The following is a 21,401-nucleotide window of genomic DNA, read 5'->3' as shown; positions in this document are numbered from 1 at the left end:
TTGCTTAGGTTTTTTGTTTTTTAGGTTCAGTGGTTGATAGTTGTGAGTTTGTTGTCATTTTACTGTTCATATTTTTTTATCTTATTTTTCTTAGATAAGTCCCTTTAACATTTCTTGTAATAAGGGCTTGGTGATGATGAACTCCTTTAACTTTACCTTATCTGGGAAGCCCTTTATCTGCCCTCCCATTCTAAATGAAAGCTTTGCTGGATAGAGTAATCTTGGATGTAGGTCCTTGCCTTCCATGACTTGGAATACTTCTTTCCAGTCCCTTCTTGCCTGCAAGGTTTCTTTTGAGAAATCAGCTGATAGTCTAATGGGAACTCTTTTGTAGGTAACCTGTATTATTTTCTCTTGCTGCTTTTAAGATTCTCTCCTTAATCTGTCTTTACTCTTGGGTAATGTAATTACAACGTGCCTTGGTGTGTGCTTCCTTGGGTCCAACTTCTTTGGGACTCTCTGAGTTTCCTAGACTTCCTAGAAGTCTATTTCCTTCTCCAGATTGGGGAAGTTTTCCTTCATTATTTGTTCAAATAAGTTTTCAATTTCTTGGTGTTCCTCTTCTTCTTCTGGCACCCCTATGATTCAGATGTTGGAATGTTTAAAGGTCCCAGAGGTTCCCCAGTCTCTCCTCATTTTTTTGAATTCTTGTTTCTTCATTCTGTTCCAGTTGGATGTTTATTTCTTCCTTTTGTTCCAAATCATTGATTCGAGTCCCAGTTTCCTTCCCTTCACCTTTAATGACAGTAAGCAATTTAAAAACAAAAAACAACCAGAACTGCCAGAAAAGCAAACTGTATGGAAGTCTGACAACCAAGGAGTTAAAGAAGAAACATTCATCCAGACTGGTAGAAGGGGCAGAGAAGACGTGAGGCAAGGTGGTGGCTGGCGGACATGGCAGGCAAAGAGGCGGCTGGCAGATGGGATTTCCCACATCTGTGTGTATATAAGCCAGGAGGAACAACTGGAGAGTGAGACAAGACTTCTAGTTTATTGTATATTTTTCTTTATTTCACTTTGTATAGCCTTCATGTCTTCCTTTGTTTTGAGGCTGCCCTCAATCATTTCTGTGAGCATCCCAACTACCAATGTTTTGAATTCTGCACCTGATAGGTTGTCTATCTCCTCATCACTTAGTCCTTTTCCTCAAGTTTTCATCTGTTCTTTCATTCAGGCCATATTTCTTTGTCTCATGCACCTGTTACATGTAAGGGAGGGAGCCTTAGGTATTTGCTGGTGGTGGGGGGTAACTCACTTCACTGCCTTGTGGAGCTATATGTGGGGGAGGGGTCAAAGAGGGAACAATGTCACTTACTAGCGTGCTTGCTTGGCTCTTCCCCAACTTCCTGTCACATCCCTCGCTTCCCACAAGTGGATTGAGCCATTTCAGGTACTGATTCCCCAGTGGGTGGGCTTGTGTACATTCTACAATCCCATTGGGCCTCCCCAACAGACTCTCCTGTAAGACTAGGAGCTTCTATCACCACCACATCCCACCCCAGGTTTTTAGAGCCAGAGTTTTTGAGGCTTTATTTCCCTGCACTGCAACCCCAGATTATGCAGTTTGTCTCACCCCACAGTTGTTCCTCCCAGCTTATCTGCATGCAAATGTGGGAAATCCCTTCTGCCAGCTGCCTGCTTGCCTGCCCAGGACCACCAGGCACCACCTTGACTCGAGTCCTCACTGTCCCTCCTATCAGTCTGGATGAATGTTTCTTTAACTCCTTGGTTGTCAGACTCCCATACGGTTTAATTTTCTGGCAGTTCTGGTTGGTTTTTGTTTTTAAATTGGTTGTTATCCTTATTTTGGTTGTGCAAGGAAGCAAAGTGTTTCTATGTATGCCTCCACCTTGGATAGAACTCTGCTGCTGAATTTTATTTGCTAATATTTCGTTGAGATTTTCTGATTCTGTTCATGAGAGGCATTGGGTGATAGCTTTCTTTTCTTGCAATGCCTTTTTTTATGGCTTTGGTATCAGGGCAATGCTAGCCTAAAAAATGAAGCCATGTTTTTTGGAAAATTTTGTGTAGAATTGGTATTATTTCTTTCTTAAAGGTTTGGCAAGCTGTAACATTTAATGACTTTTGCTAAAGATTTTGGAACAAAAAATTATTAGGATGCAAAAAGAGAAAACATAAAACTAGAAATAACTTCCCTATAGAATATCTCCTTCTGGTAACTGTCTCCTAAAGTCTGGTCCTACAGTCATGTTGCAATTGATCAACAGGCCTGTGTCCCCTTCTCTTCAGAATCCAGGTACCCTAACCCTCTTTGAAAAAAGAAAAAAAACATCTTTTTTAATATTTTTACTAAATAATACCTAACACACTGATTAGTAGATAGAGGTATACCCACATAATGAAATAAAAAGTAAATATCTAGTGATAAACATAAAGATATCAAAATGTCAAAATAATTAAGCTGAGTTAAAGAAGCCAGTTCTTTTAAAGTACATAGTAATGATTTCATTTGTACAAAATTCTAGAAAATAAGCCCTATGTATAATTTCAGAAAATGAATCAGTAGTTGCCTGGGAGCAGTAGGCCTGAAATAAATAAATGTTTAAAAATTCTTATGGAACCTCTATTTATTTCAGGCACTCTGCTGAACGATTGATATATTATCTCATTTAAAATTCTAATATCCTTTTTAGACATGACTGCTATAATTGAGATGAGGCCCACTGTTAATGGTGAAGAAAGTGGACCTGAGGGAAGCTAAATAATTTGTTCAATGTCATCCAGTTAATAAGTGTAAAAGCCAAAACCCAAAATTACATCAGCCCGATATCGAAGTCCCTACTTGTAATACTGTCCTTAAAACCACCACGATTATCTTGAGGTTGAAGAAGGGAAGAAAATGTCAGTACAGATCTCAACCTGCTGAGTTTTTCAGTCAAGCTGACTAACAAGGAATGCTCTCTGAAGAGTGGTATCATAGACTCAATACAACACAGTTTCCCTGACAGTCCTCCAGTACATTTCACCCACCAGGCACTTCATTCCACATTTGAGTCTCTTTTTTCCCCAGTCAATTCAATGCAAAGATGTAGAGTACTACTTCTGTCATTTTCAAGACACTCTTATGGGTGCAGTATGGATTACATGAGGTATCGACAAAGTTCCCAGCAAGAATCACATGCCACATTCAAACAAAGTAACTGACGAAAAGTTAGTAAGTTTCACATTTCTTTTGTTAAATTTACTCCTAAGTAATCATAATATTTTTAATTCCATTCTATTTTAAGTGGAATTGTTTTCTTAATTTCATTTTCATTTTAAATCTGTTTTAAATCAGAAAGGAGAAGAGTTATAGAAAGCCTTATATTATCTCATAGTTACAACTTTTCTACTAACTGATGTAATTTCCTTCCCAATGCTCTTTCTTTTGTGTAGATTTGAGTCACTGTCTAGGATCCTTTCACTTCCACCTGAAGGACTCCCTTTAATATTTCTCATGGGGAAGGTCTGCTTTCAAATTCTCTCAGTTTTTATCTTTGAATGTCTTAACTTGCCCTTCATTTCTGAAGGGTAGCTTTGCTAGACAGAGAAATTCTTATTTGACAATAATTTCTTTCAGCATTTTGAATATGTCATCCCACATCCTCTGGCTTCTATGGTTTTCTGCTGAAAAATATGCTGTAAACTTACTTGAGGATTCTTTTTATGTGAGGCATTATTTCTCACTTGTTTTCAAGATTTTGTCTTTGTATGTAGCTTTTGGTAGCTTAATTATAACACATCTAAGTGTGAATCTCTTAATTTATCATTCTTGGTGAATTTATTGGTATTCTTAGAGTTTATTGAGATACTTGGATGTGTAGGTTGTTTTTCATCAATTTTGGGAAGTTTGGGGCCATTATTTCTTTAAATATTCTTTCTCCCCCTCCCCTTTCTCCTCTTTGGACTTCTATTATGTGTATGTTGATATACTGGATGGTGTTCCCCAGATCTCTGAGGCTCTGTTCATTTTACTTCATTTTTCTTTTTGCTCCTAGAACTGGACCTATTCTTCAGTTTGAAAATCTTTCCTTCTGCCTGATGTTGAGCCCTTCTAGTGAATTTTTTCCTTAAGTTATTCTCCAAAATTTGTATTTGGTTTTGGCTTTGTTTTATAAAATTTACCTTTTTACTGATATTGTCTATTTAGTGAGACATCATTCTCATCATTTCCTTTATTTCTTTAGACATGGTTGCCTTTAGCTCCTTGAAAATATTTAAGATATCAAACTTAAAGTCTTTGTCTAATAAATCCAATATTTGGATTTCTTCAGGGGCAATGCTTATGCTTCATTTTCTGTGAACTGGAGATATTTTGTGTTTCTTCTTGCCTCTCATTTTGTTGTTGTTCTAGTTGTTATTGAAAACTAGACATCTTAAATAACAACGTGGCAACTCTAGAAATCAGATTACCCCCCTTCCACAGAGTTTATTGTTTAATGGTATTTTTCATGATTAATCTATAAAGTCTGTATTTATTGTTATATGTGGCAACTAAGACTCTTCTTGGTTAGCCTAGTGGTCAGCTAATGATTGATTGAACAAAAACACCCTGGAATGCCTGGAACCACTAAGTCTCCCAGTCTTTGCAGAGGGGCTCTGTGTGCATTTGGGGGCACACCTTCAATCTCATCAGGCTCTTGAAGCTCTGCCTTAGCCTTCTCTTCCTGCTTGTACAGAGCCTCAAGGTCAGATGGAGATGAGATCTTAGGACTCTTCAGGTATTCCATAATACTCCCAGGCTTAGGCATGCATGTGGTCTGACAGAGCCCCAGGAGTGTGTCAGAGATTTTGAAAGTCTTCATGTGCATCGCCTTCCCTAGCTTTTCCTTTAAGCTTTTTGGTTAGTCTACTGTTTGCCCCACTCATATAACCACCTCGGCAGCTGTGCTGTTGCTGATGTTTGTTTCTGACAAATGCCCCAGAGGAAAAGGTTGTTTGCATTTGGTCAGCTCCAAGTCAGATCAAATAAAGAAAAGCCTTGTGAGTGGGGCCTTCCAGGGGACCACCAAACAAGTCGAATAATGACGATTCTATCAAAATGTGGCTGTGAAGGCACGCCGTCACCATTCTGCACCACCAGTGGCCCCCAGACTACGGTTTGGTTGCTGCGGTTGTCGTCGTCTCACCGTGAGTGCAGACTGATGGCCTTCGAGGCTACAGAGAGCTGGGGGAGATGGGAATTAAGCAAATTAAAGACGTGGTGAAGCTCACTGTTCTTACCGAATTCCTCCGCCCTTCTTGAATAAACACTTCCTGGTTTGCTGCAAACCTTTGGTTAATTTATAGGGTTCTGAAAAGTTCATTCTGACAGTTTTTTCTAGTATTCTCATTACTGTTAAGAGAATTTGTACAGGCTTACTTTGTCATTCCCACTGTCATGCTCCTTTTCTTTTTATAATCTTTCTGTGAAATGTTTACTTAGGTGTATAACCTGTAAATGGCTTTTTAAAAATCTCAGTTGGATATTTCTATCTTTTATTAGCAAAAGTAAGCCATTTGAAGGTACTGTACTCACAGATATATTTAATCTTAGCCCTACTACTTTACTTTACATGTGTACTTACTGTGTTTTCTTATTTTGTTTCCTCTTGTTTTTCAATTTTTATCCTTATTCCTCTCTTCTCTTGAGTAGTCTGAAGTTCTACTTGCCCTTCCTGTTTTACTATGTTCCTATAAACACACATATTAAAATATCTAAACTTACATATTTTCTATCAAAATAAAAACTAAATAGCATAATAAATACATAAAATCAGATTTCAAAACAAGGTTTAAAACAAACAAGAAAGCTATTTAAATTGTTGCAGTGTACTTTGGTGTCCCTGGTTGGGTGGCAGATTTGAGGTAACCTTAATAATTGTTGCTATTTATTGAGTGGCTACTGTGCTACTCAAACAGGATAAATACCTTTTGGTTGTCAATTCATTTAATCTTCACAAGTGTGTAAGAACTCTTTTTATATATAATTAAACAAACTCAGAAAATTTAAATTTTATGTGACTATCAAGAGTAACATATGTTATAGGCAACAATATCACCATTCAAGATTGGGTCTGCCAGATACCAGCTACACTGCTTCTCAAATGCTTGTCCCTTTCCACAAGGGTAAACATTTAAGGGCGCAGTTAGTCGGAAGAGGCATGCATGTTTATGAGAACAGATAATAGAAAGCAGTCTTCTTAGTATTTCTAATCAGATGAAATTATAAATATAGAGAAAGGAAAGAAAATACAGTAACAGATGAAACGTGGAAGAATAGCCATGCTGAAGGATAGCCTGGAAGGAACGGACAGCTGGGAAGCATGCTAAGGAAGTCAAAGAGACAGAGAAAGTCGATATATTTTGACTGAAAAGAACAGATGGGACAGGAGCAAAGACAAAAGGAGCCAGTGGGTAGGTGTCATCAGTTGTAGGGCAAGTAACTAGACCCTGATCAATCGACAGGAATTTATTCACTGGACTCCTGGGCACTGGGGCAGATACGAAAGAATGTAGAGTTATTTTGGGAATGATAATGATGCAGACAAGACAGATGGCACTAACTGGGGCATTGCTTCTGAAGGAAAAGGCTACAGACAGAAGGCAGAAAAAAAAGTTTAAGGCAACTCCCATGTCAGCCAATTTGCATATCAATCTGGAATTTTTGTGGGACTAAAAAGATATAGAGGAATCACTACAGTTGCTATTAAATCAGAAGTAAAGGATTTGTAGAAGGAAAGAAAAATATGCCAAACACCTACTCTTTCCATTTCTGCTCTTGTGCAAAAGATTATCCAGGATTCATGAAAGCACCTCTACACCTTCCTGCACACTACAGTCTTTTACATCATCCTCCCAACTTAAATATGACCATTTAGGTAAGGCTGCGCATGGCTTAAAGGACATGACTAATTCTGAATAGGTCTGACCACCTTAGAAGGCATGAGAAAGTCTTTTTATGTTGGAGGAAATTGCAAGCAAGGCTTAAAAAGTGCCTAAAGACATTCAACAATGTAATGAAGATAGATCTCCATTTGTGAAAGTATAAGTTAACCAAGGTTAGTTGGTGTTAGTAGACACAGAACCAATTCAGAGACATGAGTAGCAAATTAGCTTTCTGGGTAGCCCCTTCATATACTATATGTAACAGAGTCTCATATGTGCATGAATTTATTCTAAGGTATGAGTATCTTCCATAAGAAAAATGGCAGCTGCCATGAGCTATCCTATAGTTTAAGCTCTTTACATTATCTCATCAAATCCTCACAACTGTAATATATAGATGTTATTATTATTCCTACTTTATAATGAGAAAAATGAGACTCAAACATGTTATATAACTTGCCCAACATCACAAAGTAAGTGCAAGAGTAGCGATTCATATTCTAATCTGTGTCATATATTTTACCCTAAGGAAAGCACATTTTAGGTGCTGGGGCTGTAAAAATTAATATTTGGCAGTCCTTGTTCTTGAGATGCATATAGACTAGCTGGGAGACAGAAAGCCAAAAAACAGTTGCAATACAGTAAAATATGTATTATGAGAAGCATGTATATACTACTGAAAAAGGAAAGAATCACATAATTTTGCCTGGGGATGTCAGAGACCACTTAAGCATAGACTTTATGGGTCAGCAATGGTTTCTCAGGTAATGAGGACACACACAGAATTTCAATACACACAAAGCAGCGCCTACAAAGACCCAGAAGCAGGAAAAAGTTTGAACTATTTAGGAAACCCTAAGGAGGTCAGAAAGACTGAAACAAAAAGTACAGACATACAGCAGGAGATGATGCTGGGGAGGTAAGCACTGTATGTGAGACTAAAGAATTCAGATCTTATGCCATAGGAATTGGGGAATCATTCAAGTCAGTCCTGTGAAGAGTTTGGTCAATAAAAGAGGTTCTCCATGCTATTATATCATGAGGTCCATAAGGCTATAAAGATTCAAGGGCTGGAGATGACCTCAGGGTCACAGCTAAGTAGTGATGGCAGCATTACAAATGGAAGACTCCACTGGAGATTTGACGGGAGGTGGTAGGATGGCAGCAGCATGCTAGAGAGACCTGGGCCCAGTGCCCAGAGGCTGCACCAGGGGTGGAGACACCTTATAGATAACTGTGTTGGCCAGTTACTCCATTCATGCATTTGTTCATCCAATACGCATATGCACACCAGAAGCTACAGCCTTGGTAGCATTGGCATTTCAATAGTCGTATCCAACAGAATGGTAAATGGCTTTTGAAATGGCATGGCTCATCTGGACACTGACATCAGGTATGACTTTGGGACCTGTCCCAAAGAGAGGTATGGAACAGCAGTCAAGTCCTGCCGAGAGAATGCCAGTAGTGAGTGCCCCGGAGGACACTATCTGGAGCATCTGGGGTCAGCAGAGATGGGCCTGTGGGTCTAAACCCTGAAACCTCTGGGAACTGAGGTGGTTTTCCAAATCTCAAAAAATTGTGAGGCACAATTTGACACCTAGGTAGAAGGGGGATCTGCAGGGAATGACCAAATTCTCTTACGCACCCAAGAGAGAGCAGCACCTAGAAGGAGGTAAGTAGAAAGAGAGCAATTACAAATATCCAAGAGAAACTGGACAGACTCCCTCGGTTATGGAATTGAAATGCTTCCTCCAAGTGAGACAGAGACAAAAAGACTCTCAGTCCTCAGAGGCCCATGTCATACGTATGTTTGGATGTAGATGTTTATATAGTCAATGGAGGTTGTCATTCCATTTCTGCCACTAATTAGCTTTGTGGCCATAAACAAGCTGCTTCCTCTCCCTGACTTTCAGCTTTCTCTTCTAGAACATGAAAAGGCTAGATCTGATGACTTCTAAGGTCCCTTCCAGCTATAATATTTTATTAGGATTCCAGATGGTTACTAGAGATGATCAAATTTTGTGTCAATTTATAACTATGCTGTGTAAATGATACAATATCCTATTTTCCTCCTCTTAGGAACTGTCGTGTGAAAATGACCCAACAAATGCAGAATTTACATCTTTCTCAGTCAAAAAAACACAGTGCCCCCTCTTCTCCCAATGCTGCCAAACGCCTGTACCGGAACCTCTCTGAGAAACTCAAGGGGAGCCACTCTTCATTTGATGAGGCCTATTTCAGAACAAGAACTGACCGGATGAGTCTCAGAAAGACCTCAGTGGTAAAAAAAAAAACCTCTTCATTCTTATCTTGGTTTGATTTGTGCAGTTGTGTTTGGAATTAAGAAGATTCTAAGATGATCCATGTTTACTTCAGAACCTGACGTTTGCAATTTTATAAATGCTGGAAGTCAGAGAAGACAGGAACTGTGCATACCTCTGTGGTTAGCTGAAGTCTGAGTGACTGAGAGAGTTCCCCATTCCCTTTCTTAGTTTCTTTCCCTTTCTTTTCCCTTTGTTTTTCATTCTTTAATAGACCAAAGAAACAAAAATAGCAAATATGAAGTATGAGATTAAATAGGCCTCTCAGAAGTTCACTGTTCATTCAAATACTGATCAATAAACAATACTTTTTATTTATAATGTATACTCCATATGCATTCCAAAGGCATTCAAGACAGAATCCAAGTAAAAAAAAATATGTATGTATTATATAATGGGAGATAAAGAGACAGACATAGAGGGAGACAGTGAGTGTGAAAGAAAGAAAAGAAAGAAATAAAAGGAAAGAGAAAAGACAGGGAGGGGAAAGATGGAGGAGTGGGAAAAGAAGGAAGAGAGGGAGGGAGAGAGGGTTAAAAGGAAGGAAGGAAGGAAGACAAAAGAAAAAGAACTAAGAAAAGAAAATAGTGGGGATGGAAACAGAAATGAATATACCAAAAACCTAAGCAAATATAATACCTAAAATTTATAATTACATTTATCTCTGAGTTCCTCTACAGTCAAAACAAAAAGGAAAACAATTGGTTATAGAATCCCATTAGCTGATAGTTGGAAGTATGTTGGTCTATAAGGAAATACTAATATTTTTCTGTTGCTAAGTCCTCTAGCCTTTATAAGCTATCATAATGAATTATGTAATGGAGAATAAAAATTAATATTGGTGATGTTATAGACATTCTCAGTAGCAGTTTCTTATACTGGCCCTCGGTAAAAGCTGGGGGCACAATACCAACATGCTCAGCAAGGGTATTTCTGCAGGGGGTAATGGCACCATTTGTTTGAGCCTAAAAAACAGACACGAGCCCTCGCCTTTCCAGATAGAAGCATACTGGACTTTGCCAACAAAAACACAGAGGAGGAAATGACTTAAGAGTGAGAACAAATATGTATGGCACACGAGAAATCAGACATACTAAGAATCACAAATACACAACTGTAGACAGGGCAGCATTTTGACTTTGCACTCATTCGTTTTCTCATTTCAAACTCATCTGGAAGGCCTTGGCTACATCTGAGTTATGGCCAAAGCATCAGAGGCTCCCCAGTTTGGCAGTTGGTCGACAAAACACTTTTCCATTCAGCAGATCATCCTGAGAGCGAACGGCATACCAAAATAATTCTATTCCCTGGGTGCCCATTGTCAAAACGAGCATTTGCATAATAGCTTTGTATTTTCTTCTAATTTCAATCATGTGTTATGTGCTCAGCTAAGCTGACTTGCATGCAGGCTTTGATAGGGAGAATGGATTTTTGATGTGACTAAAAATAAAACCTGCCAATCTCAATATTTGGTCACTGAAGACCTTACATATTTTAATTAGGTGACTTCTGTGCTAGGTCAGGACCAATGGTATTTCAACGTTTTAAAGACCAAGCAACTCTAGGAGAAGATACCAGATAGATGTGTAAAACTGTATGTGTTATTTTTCTCCCATAAGCTACAAAAATGTGTTTGAGAGAATTCCACAGCTTTTCTCCTTAGTTTGCTATTAACCCTCTGAAAGAACTTTCCAAAGGAATCATATTGTCTTTATAGGCATTGTCACCATGAATATTAAACTTTTGGTCCTCTATGGCCCCAAACAATCTGCCACCCAGTCATGGAAACCCTCCCTAAGGGCTCAGAAATGCCAGGTGTCTTGTGGTTGGGGCTTTGGGTTGAGAGAGGGTAGAGGTTAGCACAATGGAGTGCATGAGTTAGGGAGTCAGCCTGCAGGCAGTGTGGAGCTCTTAGAGATTTATAAATAAGGAAGGGGCATGTAATATAAATTTTAGAAAGATTATTCTTGATTCAGTGTGCAGCATGGACTGGAGGAGACTAAGACCAGCAATAGACAGGTCATTGCCATGGCTCAGGCAAGGCAATGGGATGATAATGGTCTCAGCAACAGTGGAGACACAGGGGTGGGGAGAGAGGGGATGAGTGTGAGACAGAGAAAGAGTACTCTGAGTTCCAATCTAGCCAGAATTTAAACTACCTGTGCTACAGTCTCTCTGCTAGCATTTCCCCAATGGTATTCTGTAGAATGTGACTCCAGCAGCAGTTCAAACACACAATTAAAAATTCATTCTATGACCAAATGCTTGAAGCAGGTCCTATTTTCCACCTACTAGAGAGTCACAATTGTGTGTTAAAAATTATGAAAGGCCCTGAGAGGTCTTAGAGTAAAATAATGCAGTAATTTGCCTTAATCCACTGTTTACCAGGTTTATTTGACCACATGCTACTTTCTTCAGGGAACACCTTTCAAAGACCTATCACACAGTATTGTACTGGATACTGGCTTCAGAAAGCTGATGTTTGCTCTCATTTATAGACTAAGCATGCTCTGCTGTATTGTCTCAGTGCATCTAAATGTACACATCTGTTCAGTGTCCACTAGAAACGATGCAAGGAGGGTCCAACACAGTGTTTACTTTGGAGACCTCGGGATAAAATTAAAGATGTATCACTTTTAAGTGGGAATGCAGTCACGGAAGCAGTCTGTAAAGTTCAAGACAGCTAGGCCGCAAAGACACGCTAGTCTGTGACACTGTGCTAACCTGCTGTTGTTCTCCAGAACTTCCAGGGCAACGAAGCCATGTTTGAAGCAGTCGAGCAGCAGGACATGGACGCTGTGCAGATCCTTCTGTACCAGTACACAGCAGAGGAGCTGGATCTCAACACGCCCAACAGCGAGGGCTTGACGCCTCTGGACATCGCCATCATGACCAACAACGTGCCCATTGCTAAGACCCTCCTGAGGACAGGAGCCAGAGAGAGTCCACACTGTGAGTAAACCTGAGCACAGCAGAGTAGGGTCAGACCTCAGCTTTCTGTCACTGAAACAGCCGTGCTGACCTTAGGAGCATGACTGACAATTAAGCATAGATTCTGAAATCTCTTACATGTTTTAATGGACTTCCATGCAACCAGTCATAGTGTTTCTCAGTCTAAGCACTGAGTTACATTCTAAATGTGGAACAGGAAGTATACATAGAAAAAGTTAATTTGTGTGTGATATTGTCTTCCTGTCCATAATCAATTTGGTGGCTTTATTCATTCATTCAACAAACACTGAGGACAGGGCACTGTTCTAGGTACTAAGAATGCAGTAGTGAGCAAGAGAAAATCCCTATTCTCATAGAAATTACATAACTAGTGGAGGGGACTTCCAATAAGCAAGTAAGGAGATAAATCAAAATATAAACTGAAGTAGTAATAAATACTATGAAGAAAATAAAATGAATGAGTGGCTAGAGGTTGACGGAGTGGGAACTCTGTGGATGGAGTGGAGTGCCTCTCTGATGGGGTGATATTTGAGCCTAGCTCTGTACAACATCAAAGAATGACCCATGAGGTGTGGGGTCAAATCCCAGGCAGAGCGGACATCAAGTGGAAAGGTGTGCTGCGGCAGGTGGGAATGAGACCGCCGTATCTGAAGAACGAGAAGGCTGGTGTGGCTGAAGCAAAAGGAACAAAGGAGAGACTGACTGCTGAGGAGGCAGATCATTCACGCCAGGGGCAGACATTCCCCTTGGACCTTAGTGTGATGGGGATGCAGGGCAGTTGCTGGAGCGGGTGAATGGTATGCTCTGCTTCACATTTTCGAAGGTCACAACAGGGCTCCAGAGAGCAGACAGCGGTGGGCCGAGGTGAGACTGGGGCAGGGGGCAGAGTGAGGAGTCTGTTTTAGTGGTCCACGAGACACGAGCAATGGCTTGAACTAGAATGCTAATGACATTGATGGCAGGTGGGGGTGGAATTCTGGATGTATTTCTTAACAGCATGATCGAGCTGTAACACACATGCCGTACAATTCACCCACTTAACGTGGACAATTCAGTGGTTTTTAGCATAGGTACAGAATTGTGACACTGTCATCACAATCAACTTTAGACCACTGTCATCGCCTCCCCAAAAAACCCAACCCCTAACCTCCCATTGCTCCCTGCCCTGGGCAACCACTAATCTACTTTCGGTTCCCATAGATTTGCCTATTCTGGACATTCTACATAAATGGAATCATATAATATGTGGTCTTTGTGAATGGCTTCTTTCTGGATATGTTTTGAAGTTGAGCTGAGATTACTAGCCAAAGGGAGCTGCTGTGGGATCAATGGCAGACCCTGCCCAGGAGCGGACGGGACAAAATCATACAACCCTCAGCCTGTGCCAGGCACTATTCTGAGCACTTTACGTGTATTCACGCCTTTAATCCTCACAGCCACATTCTGAGGTAGGCACTCACATTCCCCTCGGTGCAAACTCTCTGACCCAATGACCACAATGGCTCTGAGCCACAGTTTTTATGTTTCCTAAAAGAAAAAAGTAAACTCACCAAACTGTTAGTTTCACTAATACTGATTCACTTACTTCCAAGTGGTGAGACCCAGAAGGCTGAAAGAGAAGCAAGCAAATATATAATTAGAGGTCACATCTCTGGTTCTAAATTTCATCAACCCCTGCCACCCAAAGACTAGGTAGAGAGGCAGATCCTTGTATCAGAAAACTCGTTATTTGAAAAATGCTAAGCTTACCACATCCATGTCAAAGAGAGTGAGGGTTTGCATTTAGTAGGATCGGGGCTCTTCAATAAGGGCTTCATCATCAAAGTGCTGCTTCCTTTTAGTGGACTGGAGGATTTGCAGGGAGGGGCAAATAAGGCTGGAAGAAATCGAAAAAGCTTATTTGCTACCTTCCCATCTCTGCTGCAATAATGCCTGTGCCGATGACCTAGTGAGAGAGCGGTGGGAGAGAAGCAGAGGCCTGAGCAGAGAGAATGCAGACTGAGCCCCATTCTGTGGGAACAAGGAGACCATTCATCCAGATGTTGCCTGCACAGGGCTGGATGAAACATTAGTCCTACTTACCTGAGACGCTACAAAGAATTCCCCGTTTTTGTGAAACCAGTAAGACTCCCATTCTCCCCAAGCCCCTTTGTGCATAATTAAATCTCTATAAAAGAACCCAAGTACTAAATGTCTAGATAAACCAAAAGCAAATGTGTTCAAAGATCCCTGGTTTTTCTCATTCCCTCAAAAATGATAACCATAATCATCACCACAAAGTTGTAAACGACAATGAGAGGTAAACCCGGGTTTAGCCTCTGGGAAAGAGGACTCCTAAGTCACCTTGGCCACCCCACAACTCAAAGACACAGTGTGATGTACGACCCCCACACGTGTAAAAATGGCAAAGGGACCTTCACTGAGTACCTATGAAGTCTCCACATACGTATCTCCAGTTTTCACACTGGCCCTTTGGGGGAAGTAAGAGGGGAATATTATTAGCTCCACTTAAAGGGGAATTTTTTATCCTGAGAGGCTAAATGGCTAACCAAAAGTCACAAATCTATCAAAAAAAATAGGGATGTCAAAAACACAAGCCCAAGTCTGTGGAACACCCATGCCTGAGATCCTTCTATGCAAATTTACTGCCTTCCCAAACAACCAATAAGGAGGGCTGTGGCCAGATGCAGGGAGAGATGGGCCCTACATCTTTCCCTGTGTGCTGTTTGCTAACATCCTATGGTGCATTTCTTTATTCTGTTCTGTGAGCTAAGGTGCCACTCCTGTTGGAGACGGGCAGGACAACAGAACACAATCTGTCTTCATGGAGTTTTAAGTCACTTTACATATCAAGTACAAAAGAAAGAGAATTGCTCCTCTGCATGAGTATGAGCTAGCTTATGAGAAAAACCAGTTGCCAGTCAGAGCCAGATAATTAAATACCTGCTACAAATTGTTTCCCCGAAGCTGCTGAGAAAGGGTATAAGAGAAGAAAAATAACAATGAGGTCTTAAGTTCCTAGAGTGTTTTACACATTTCAAAAAAGCCTTTTCTGGCTTGAGAGTTGGTAGTTAAATAATTCTACAAAGCAAGTAAGTATTGGAGGCATGCATGGTTTGAACCCAGAACTTCGGTGTTTGTGGAAAAGCACTAACACATTTACTATCACACCATAGAGGCTCAATTCCTTCCTTCCCTGGTTCTCCACTTGCCCCTCTTCTAATGACTGTCAAGTATCTCAAAGCACAGTGCAGGGTTTCCAATAGGGCTTAATTTTCTGTCTTCCCTTCCCCTGGGTGTTCTCTTCTGAAAACTAGCCCAATACGCTTTCCACTATGCCAGCCAAGAATCCGGCACAACTCAGAAGAAAGTGCTCTGTAATTCTCCCCATTTCATAACAGGAATCACAAAGACACAGATGAGTTTAGGGACTTAACTCCCAAGCCATTGGTCTGGCCTGTCTTCAGCCTTTAGCTCCTCAAGCACAGAACTATACACAGGTGTTCTTTATAAAGAGGGCTTGAAGCTCAAGCATGTGCATTTCCTTACCATAGGGAAGTCCCACAGGTGGAGGCCCAAACTTGTGCATTGCCCCGAGGTTAAATATATTCAGAACCCCCACTTGCCCATTAGATGAATCTGCTGTCTTTATTCAGCGACTTTTTCTGTTCCTCCCACCTTTAGACAAGCAGCACAAAGCAATATTCATTCTAGAAGAAAACGTCAGTCGCTATTAAAATAGAATCCCAAGTACTTCCTCTCTGATGGGAGCCCTGTGCTCAGGAAACAGGCACCGACTCTGAAGGCCTGCAGTAGGAGAGCTCAAGTACAGAGGCACCTCGGGACCCCTGGGGCTGTGCCTTTGCTTGCTCCATCCATTCAGTGTCCAGTCGCCGTGACTCACGCTCCATTGAACAGCTGCTATCTGAGAAAGACTTGTCTGCATGTGGGAAAGTCCCCAGTCATAAACCGCCCCCCTTTATCCTGACTAACTCATACCCTGCTCCCACCCTCAAATCACACTTCCACAGTCTCCAGAGGAATTTGCTGAATCATCAGTGAGGTCTTTGCCTTTCTGAGGCTGCTCTTATTTGGCACCATTTAGGCTCTGTAAATAGGAATCATAAAGAAGCCCATTCTTTTTGGACACCTACTGTGTGCAAATCCTGTAACTCACATGGATTTTGCCTCACCTTTTGATCCCGGTACCTGGCACATAGTAGGGATTCAGAAATTTTCTATTGTAACTTTAAGCCCTGTCTTGTGATGCTGGGAATTGCAGATATCCAATTTTAGCTCATACACACAAACACACTTTGTGTGCGGGGCTCGTACAACGTATGGGGAAAAACCTCTAAGTCTTCCAGCAATTTATTTGTACTTTGGGGGACCTTTTGTTGTTGTTGTTGTTGTTGTTGTTGTTGTTTTCCAGGTTCTGTTGTAGGATTTGGTTGTAGGTGTAGCCTGCTGGGCTTCATCTTTACACTGCTTAGTAACGTGGAGGTAAGGACGGTGGAACGCTCCTCACTCTTCGTCTTTCGGCCCTTTCCTGGGGCAGCGTTCTCCCTTCTCCCCAGAGCCCCTCCTGTCTCTCTGCATTTCCGGGTGCACCCCTCTCTCTCACTCTCTTGGACACTGCCTGTGGAACTAGGAAATGTTGCCCAGAATGAGTTATGTTCAGTTACTTCATAAAATGCAACTGGGAGTAAGTGTCACCTGAGCACGGCACAGACACCAGTGTCACAGCTTTGGCAGGCTCGTCAGGATGCACCCCTCGTTTCTGCGGTAGTCCAGGGCTGCTGCTGCTGCTGGGACTGGTTCAGGGCACGTCTAAGAGGTGTGACTATAAACTAATGAGGCCGGCTTTATGTAAACAAACACACCAGCAAGTCTACAGTCCGCACGAATGCTCTCCTTTAACACGGTCCTCAGGGGAGACCCCACACTTGCTCCAACAGTGCTGCCATTGCTCTAAACACTTTTGGATTTGTCCTCGGAGCCAGTTTATGAGAAAATCTGACTCGCTGCTTAGAGTCACACCTGATTTTTGTTCCAAAACAGCACTGCCCAGCGTCATCACCCTCCACGTTCACCAGACGTGATTTAGAGAGGGTTCCTGAGATCAAATCCACCCTCAAAGGACAAAGATTTGCAACCATTAAGAATATGTAAAGAACAAGCCTTGGACAGGTTTGTAGAATGAGTTTCCAGATATTTTTGACCTGCTTCATTAAAACAGGGGGACAAATCCTCGCCCAGGCTTGAAAACCTGTTCCTGGAAACTCATGTCCTGCTGCTCACCCCTCACCCTTGATATACCAGCTCCACCAGCCTCCATGCGGCCCCTTCAATGTGCCACACTTCTTACCCAGAGGGCCTTCAGATGTGCTATTTCCTATATATGAAAGGCTTTAAATCTTGACCGTCACATGGTCAGCCCCTTCTTAACATTTCAGCTTCATGAGAGACTTTCTCTGGCCACCGAGTCCAAAGGCTAAAGTCACTTTATTTCAGTTTAATTTAATTACATCACTTTATTTTAATTTTCCTAACAGCATTTATCACTATATGATATTTTTCTGAATATTTTTATTTGCTTATTTTCTGTCTCCCCTGCATTAGAATGTAAACTCCACATAAGTGGAACTTATCTGTCTCATTTATCACAATATCTCTAGCAAACAGTAGATGCTCAATAAATGTGTTTAATAATTGAATGAATCCCAAGGCTACTCCTACTTAAGGGTATGACTATATTATTTATTTTGAAGGCAATGATTTTAGTAAATATTAAGTGAACTGATCTTTTTTTATGTTTCCAAATAATTATGTAGATGTCAAGTGGCCACATCCTGAGTTATAGTTACCTACTCTTAAAGAGTTGATAATTGTCTTTTCATTCTTTTGTTTTTGATTTCTAAATATACACAGAACACACAGTGCATTCTCCTGGTCAAAAACTACAACTTTATAGACAAAGTTAAAAGATCCCTTTGACAGCCCGCTCAACACATGTGTGTGCATCTGCACACACCCACAGTCTGGGCCCCTGCCCCTGACTCCCTGCAGCGTAGCCGCTCCCATCTTCCTGAGGCCTGACTGATCTGGAGGACACGCTCCAAGCTTGCTCAGAGCACTGCTGACAGGAGACCCGTGTTCCTTTCTGCACGGGCCTCTCCGTAGAGCTGCTCCCTGACATGGCAGCCGGCTTTCCCCAGAGCACATGATTGGAGAGAGAGAAAGGGAGAGCGCAACCAAGACAAAAACAACAGTGTCTTTTATAACCCACTCTCAGAAATGATAAATTACCATTTGTCCTGAGCCTTGCTCACACAGACCAGCACCGGTGCCATGGAGGAGGAGGGTGTGGTTAGCCAGAGACAGCAGTCACTGAGGCCACCTGGAAACTGGGTACCCCACTACCTACCTAGGACTAATGAGAATTAAATGTAACAATAGCTTTAAAACATTTCCCTGGCACATTATAAATGGTCAAAAAAGTTGGTAGCCAGTATAACTTTCAAAAATGAAATAAAACCCAAGAGTTTCTAATAAAGAATTTAAATGTTTTATCCATCTGTTATACAGTTTATGTTATGAAGGTACTGCCCAATACGAGCACTTTTTAAAGTTTATAGAATTTTATGTTCTAAAACTTCACTGTCTAATACAGGAGCCACTAGCCAGAAATAACTCTTGAGTACTTCAGATGTGTCTGATCCAAATGAATTCTAAATGTAAAATTTACACTGAATACATATCACATTAATAATTTTATATTGATTACATACAGAAATAATTTTAGATCTATTGAGGTAAATAAAATATATTATTAGCATTAATTTCACCTATTTCTTTTTTACTTTTAATGTGACTACTAGGACATTTTAAATGCTGTGGCTCACACTATATTTCTGCCAGGTAGCACTAAAAACACTAGCAGAAGATATGGTTATCCTCTTTCATTCTTCAACTTTCTAAAAACATCATTGGGTAATCTGCTTTACAGTTCCTAAATAATTTCTCCCAGTGTTTTGTGTGTTTGTTTTAGAGAAAATGTCCATTTGCCACTTGGAGTTTGGGAGACCTGGGCAGGAAGTCCCTCTCTGTGTCACTGGCTCTGGCTTCTTAAAGGACTACAATTGCAACCTGAACGATATAATGTAGACTTTGTGAATCCACGCTCTGCTGGAAAGTAGCAGAGAAAAACATTCCAGAGCCCCATGTCCAGGGTGTAATGAGTTCTAAGAGAAGAAAGTTCCACAGTAATTAAACTGAAAGATTTAATCTCCAAATCTCTAAAACATTTTTGGAACCACACTCTCCAAGTCTTTGGGAAAACCTGAAAATGAGTGAAGTCAAAGCGAATTTTGAGTCCTAAACCTTAGCAAGATGGGTTAACTAAAACTCACGGTTTGAGTTTTTCTGATGTGAGAATGTTTGAATTAAAGAACATTCAATTATTGGAACACCTCTATATTATTTCTTTTGATGTCCCTACCTGAAAACAAGTCAGTTGTGAGGTTGTTAGGAAGCTGTCACTAATGATCAGCAAAGATAAATTTTATTAACTACTATTTTTCATTGCCCAGAGGATATTGGCTTATAATGCAAGGTTTATACCTACATGACCTTGTTTATTCCTTTGAAATAACAGACAGGGTTGAAATTGACACCACTTAGTACATAAGATTTCTGAATGATAGCTGGAACAGAAAATTTTTATCTGGGGAAAGAGTTTTTTTTCATTTTAATTTTTTAAATTTTATTTATTCATTTTTAGAAAGAAGGAAAGGAAGGGAGAAAGTGAGGGAGAGAAACATCAGTGTGTGAGAGAAACATCAATGTACGGGGAGAAACATCAATCCACTGCCTCTCGCATGCCCCCAACGCGGGACCTGGCCCACAACCCAGGCATGTGCACTGACCAGGAATCAAACTGGCAGCCTTTTGGTTTGCAGGCTGGTGCTCAGCTCAGTCCACTGAGCCACCCAGCCAGGGCAAGAAGTTTTGTTTTGTTTTGTTTTTAATGCAAGAACATAGAGCTATTTTATAAAACCAAGTATCTTATTTATTTATACAGAACAATGGGTGTAACAATCGATACAAGCCTCCACTAATATAGAGCCTTCTCTGTAAAGGTTATCACTAATTTATGACAACTTGTGAGATGGGTGCACAGCGGTGAGACACTTAGGCTCAAGATGTCAGCATAACTGGTTAGGGTCACACATTCATAAGGGCTTATAGGGACCCTAAAGCCCTTTTACCATCTTACCTCCACTTTGGAAATAATAGGAAAGCAGACTTCAGCTCAAGATAAGGAAGCTTTTTAGAATTAAATTAAACTCTTTAAGTTAAAATTAAAAGTGAAGTGAAGGAAGTCATACAGGGCCAAGGGCACTACAGGAAAAGGCCCCCAAGGCCAGCTGTAAGGCTTCCTTTGGGCACTAGATTGAACACTGGTCTCAGGGCCAGTTTTTCCCATCAGTGAAACCATGGAAAATGCTACTAACAATAGAAAAGCTACTTGCTAAATTGAAAAATGGTTTATCATTAGTAATGGGCAAATGCATTCATTCTTTTCAGGCAGTTGTTCCCTAAAAGACTCAATTAGAAAATTAAAGTTAGTGGGAATTTAGGTTGCTTCCACATCTTGGCTATTTTAAGTAACACTATAATGAACAACAGAAGACTAGATAAAGAAAATGTGGCACATATATACAATGGAATAGAGTACTGCCAAAAAAGAATGAAATCTTATCTTTTGTGACAACTGAGTGAACCTTGAGGGTTTTATGCTAAGTAAAATAAGCCAGGTAGAGAAAGACAAACACCATACCATTTTACTTACGTGTGGAATCTAAAGAACAAAACAAACAAACAACACAGAAACAGACTCAGATACAGAGAACGCATTGACAGGTCACCATACGACCCGTCAGATGAGCAGGGGACTGGAGGGCTGGGTGCAAACAGTGAAGGGGTTAAGAAGTACAAACTGGTAGTCACAAAGCTGTCATGGGGATGAAAACTACAGCATAAGGAATATAGTCGATATTATAATATGTATGGTGCCCGGTGGGTACTGGAAATATGACGGCAGGGTACCATGTTGTAAAAGTGCGTGATTGTCTCAAACCACTATGCTATACACCTGAAACTAATATAAAATAATACTGAATGTCAATGGTAATTTTTAAATTTTTTAATTAAAAAATATTCACCTTCATACTTAAAAATTCATTAAAATTAGCTTAT

At 40.6% G+C, this 21,401-nt stretch overlaps 1 protein-coding gene across 1 annotated transcript in view; it reads left to right on the top strand.

The window, feature by feature from the left end:
- Positions 1–21,401, top strand: part of ANKFN1 (ankyrin repeat and fibronectin type III domain containing 1) — a 309,928-nt gene that overhangs the window by 164,906 nt on the left and 123,621 nt on the right. The window contains exons 4-5 of the mRNA XM_028521748.2: positions 8,947–9,148; positions 11,930–12,140. Coding sequence (XP_028377549.1) covers positions 8,963–9,148; positions 11,930–12,140 — 397 coding nt within the window. The 5' untranslated portion in view covers positions 8,947–8,962. The remainder of the gene's footprint in view (positions 1–8,946; positions 9,149–11,929; positions 12,141–21,401) is intronic.

The sequence above is a fragment of the Phyllostomus discolor genome, chromosome 8, assembly GCF_004126475.2.
Source record: "Phyllostomus discolor isolate MPI-MPIP mPhyDis1 chromosome 8, mPhyDis1.pri.v3, whole genome shotgun sequence".
Classification (NCBI taxonomy): Eukaryota; Metazoa; Chordata; class Mammalia; order Chiroptera; family Phyllostomidae; genus Phyllostomus; species Phyllostomus discolor.
The sequence above is the reverse complement of the archived record's forward strand: the minus strand, read 5'-3'. Positions and strand labels throughout refer to the sequence as shown.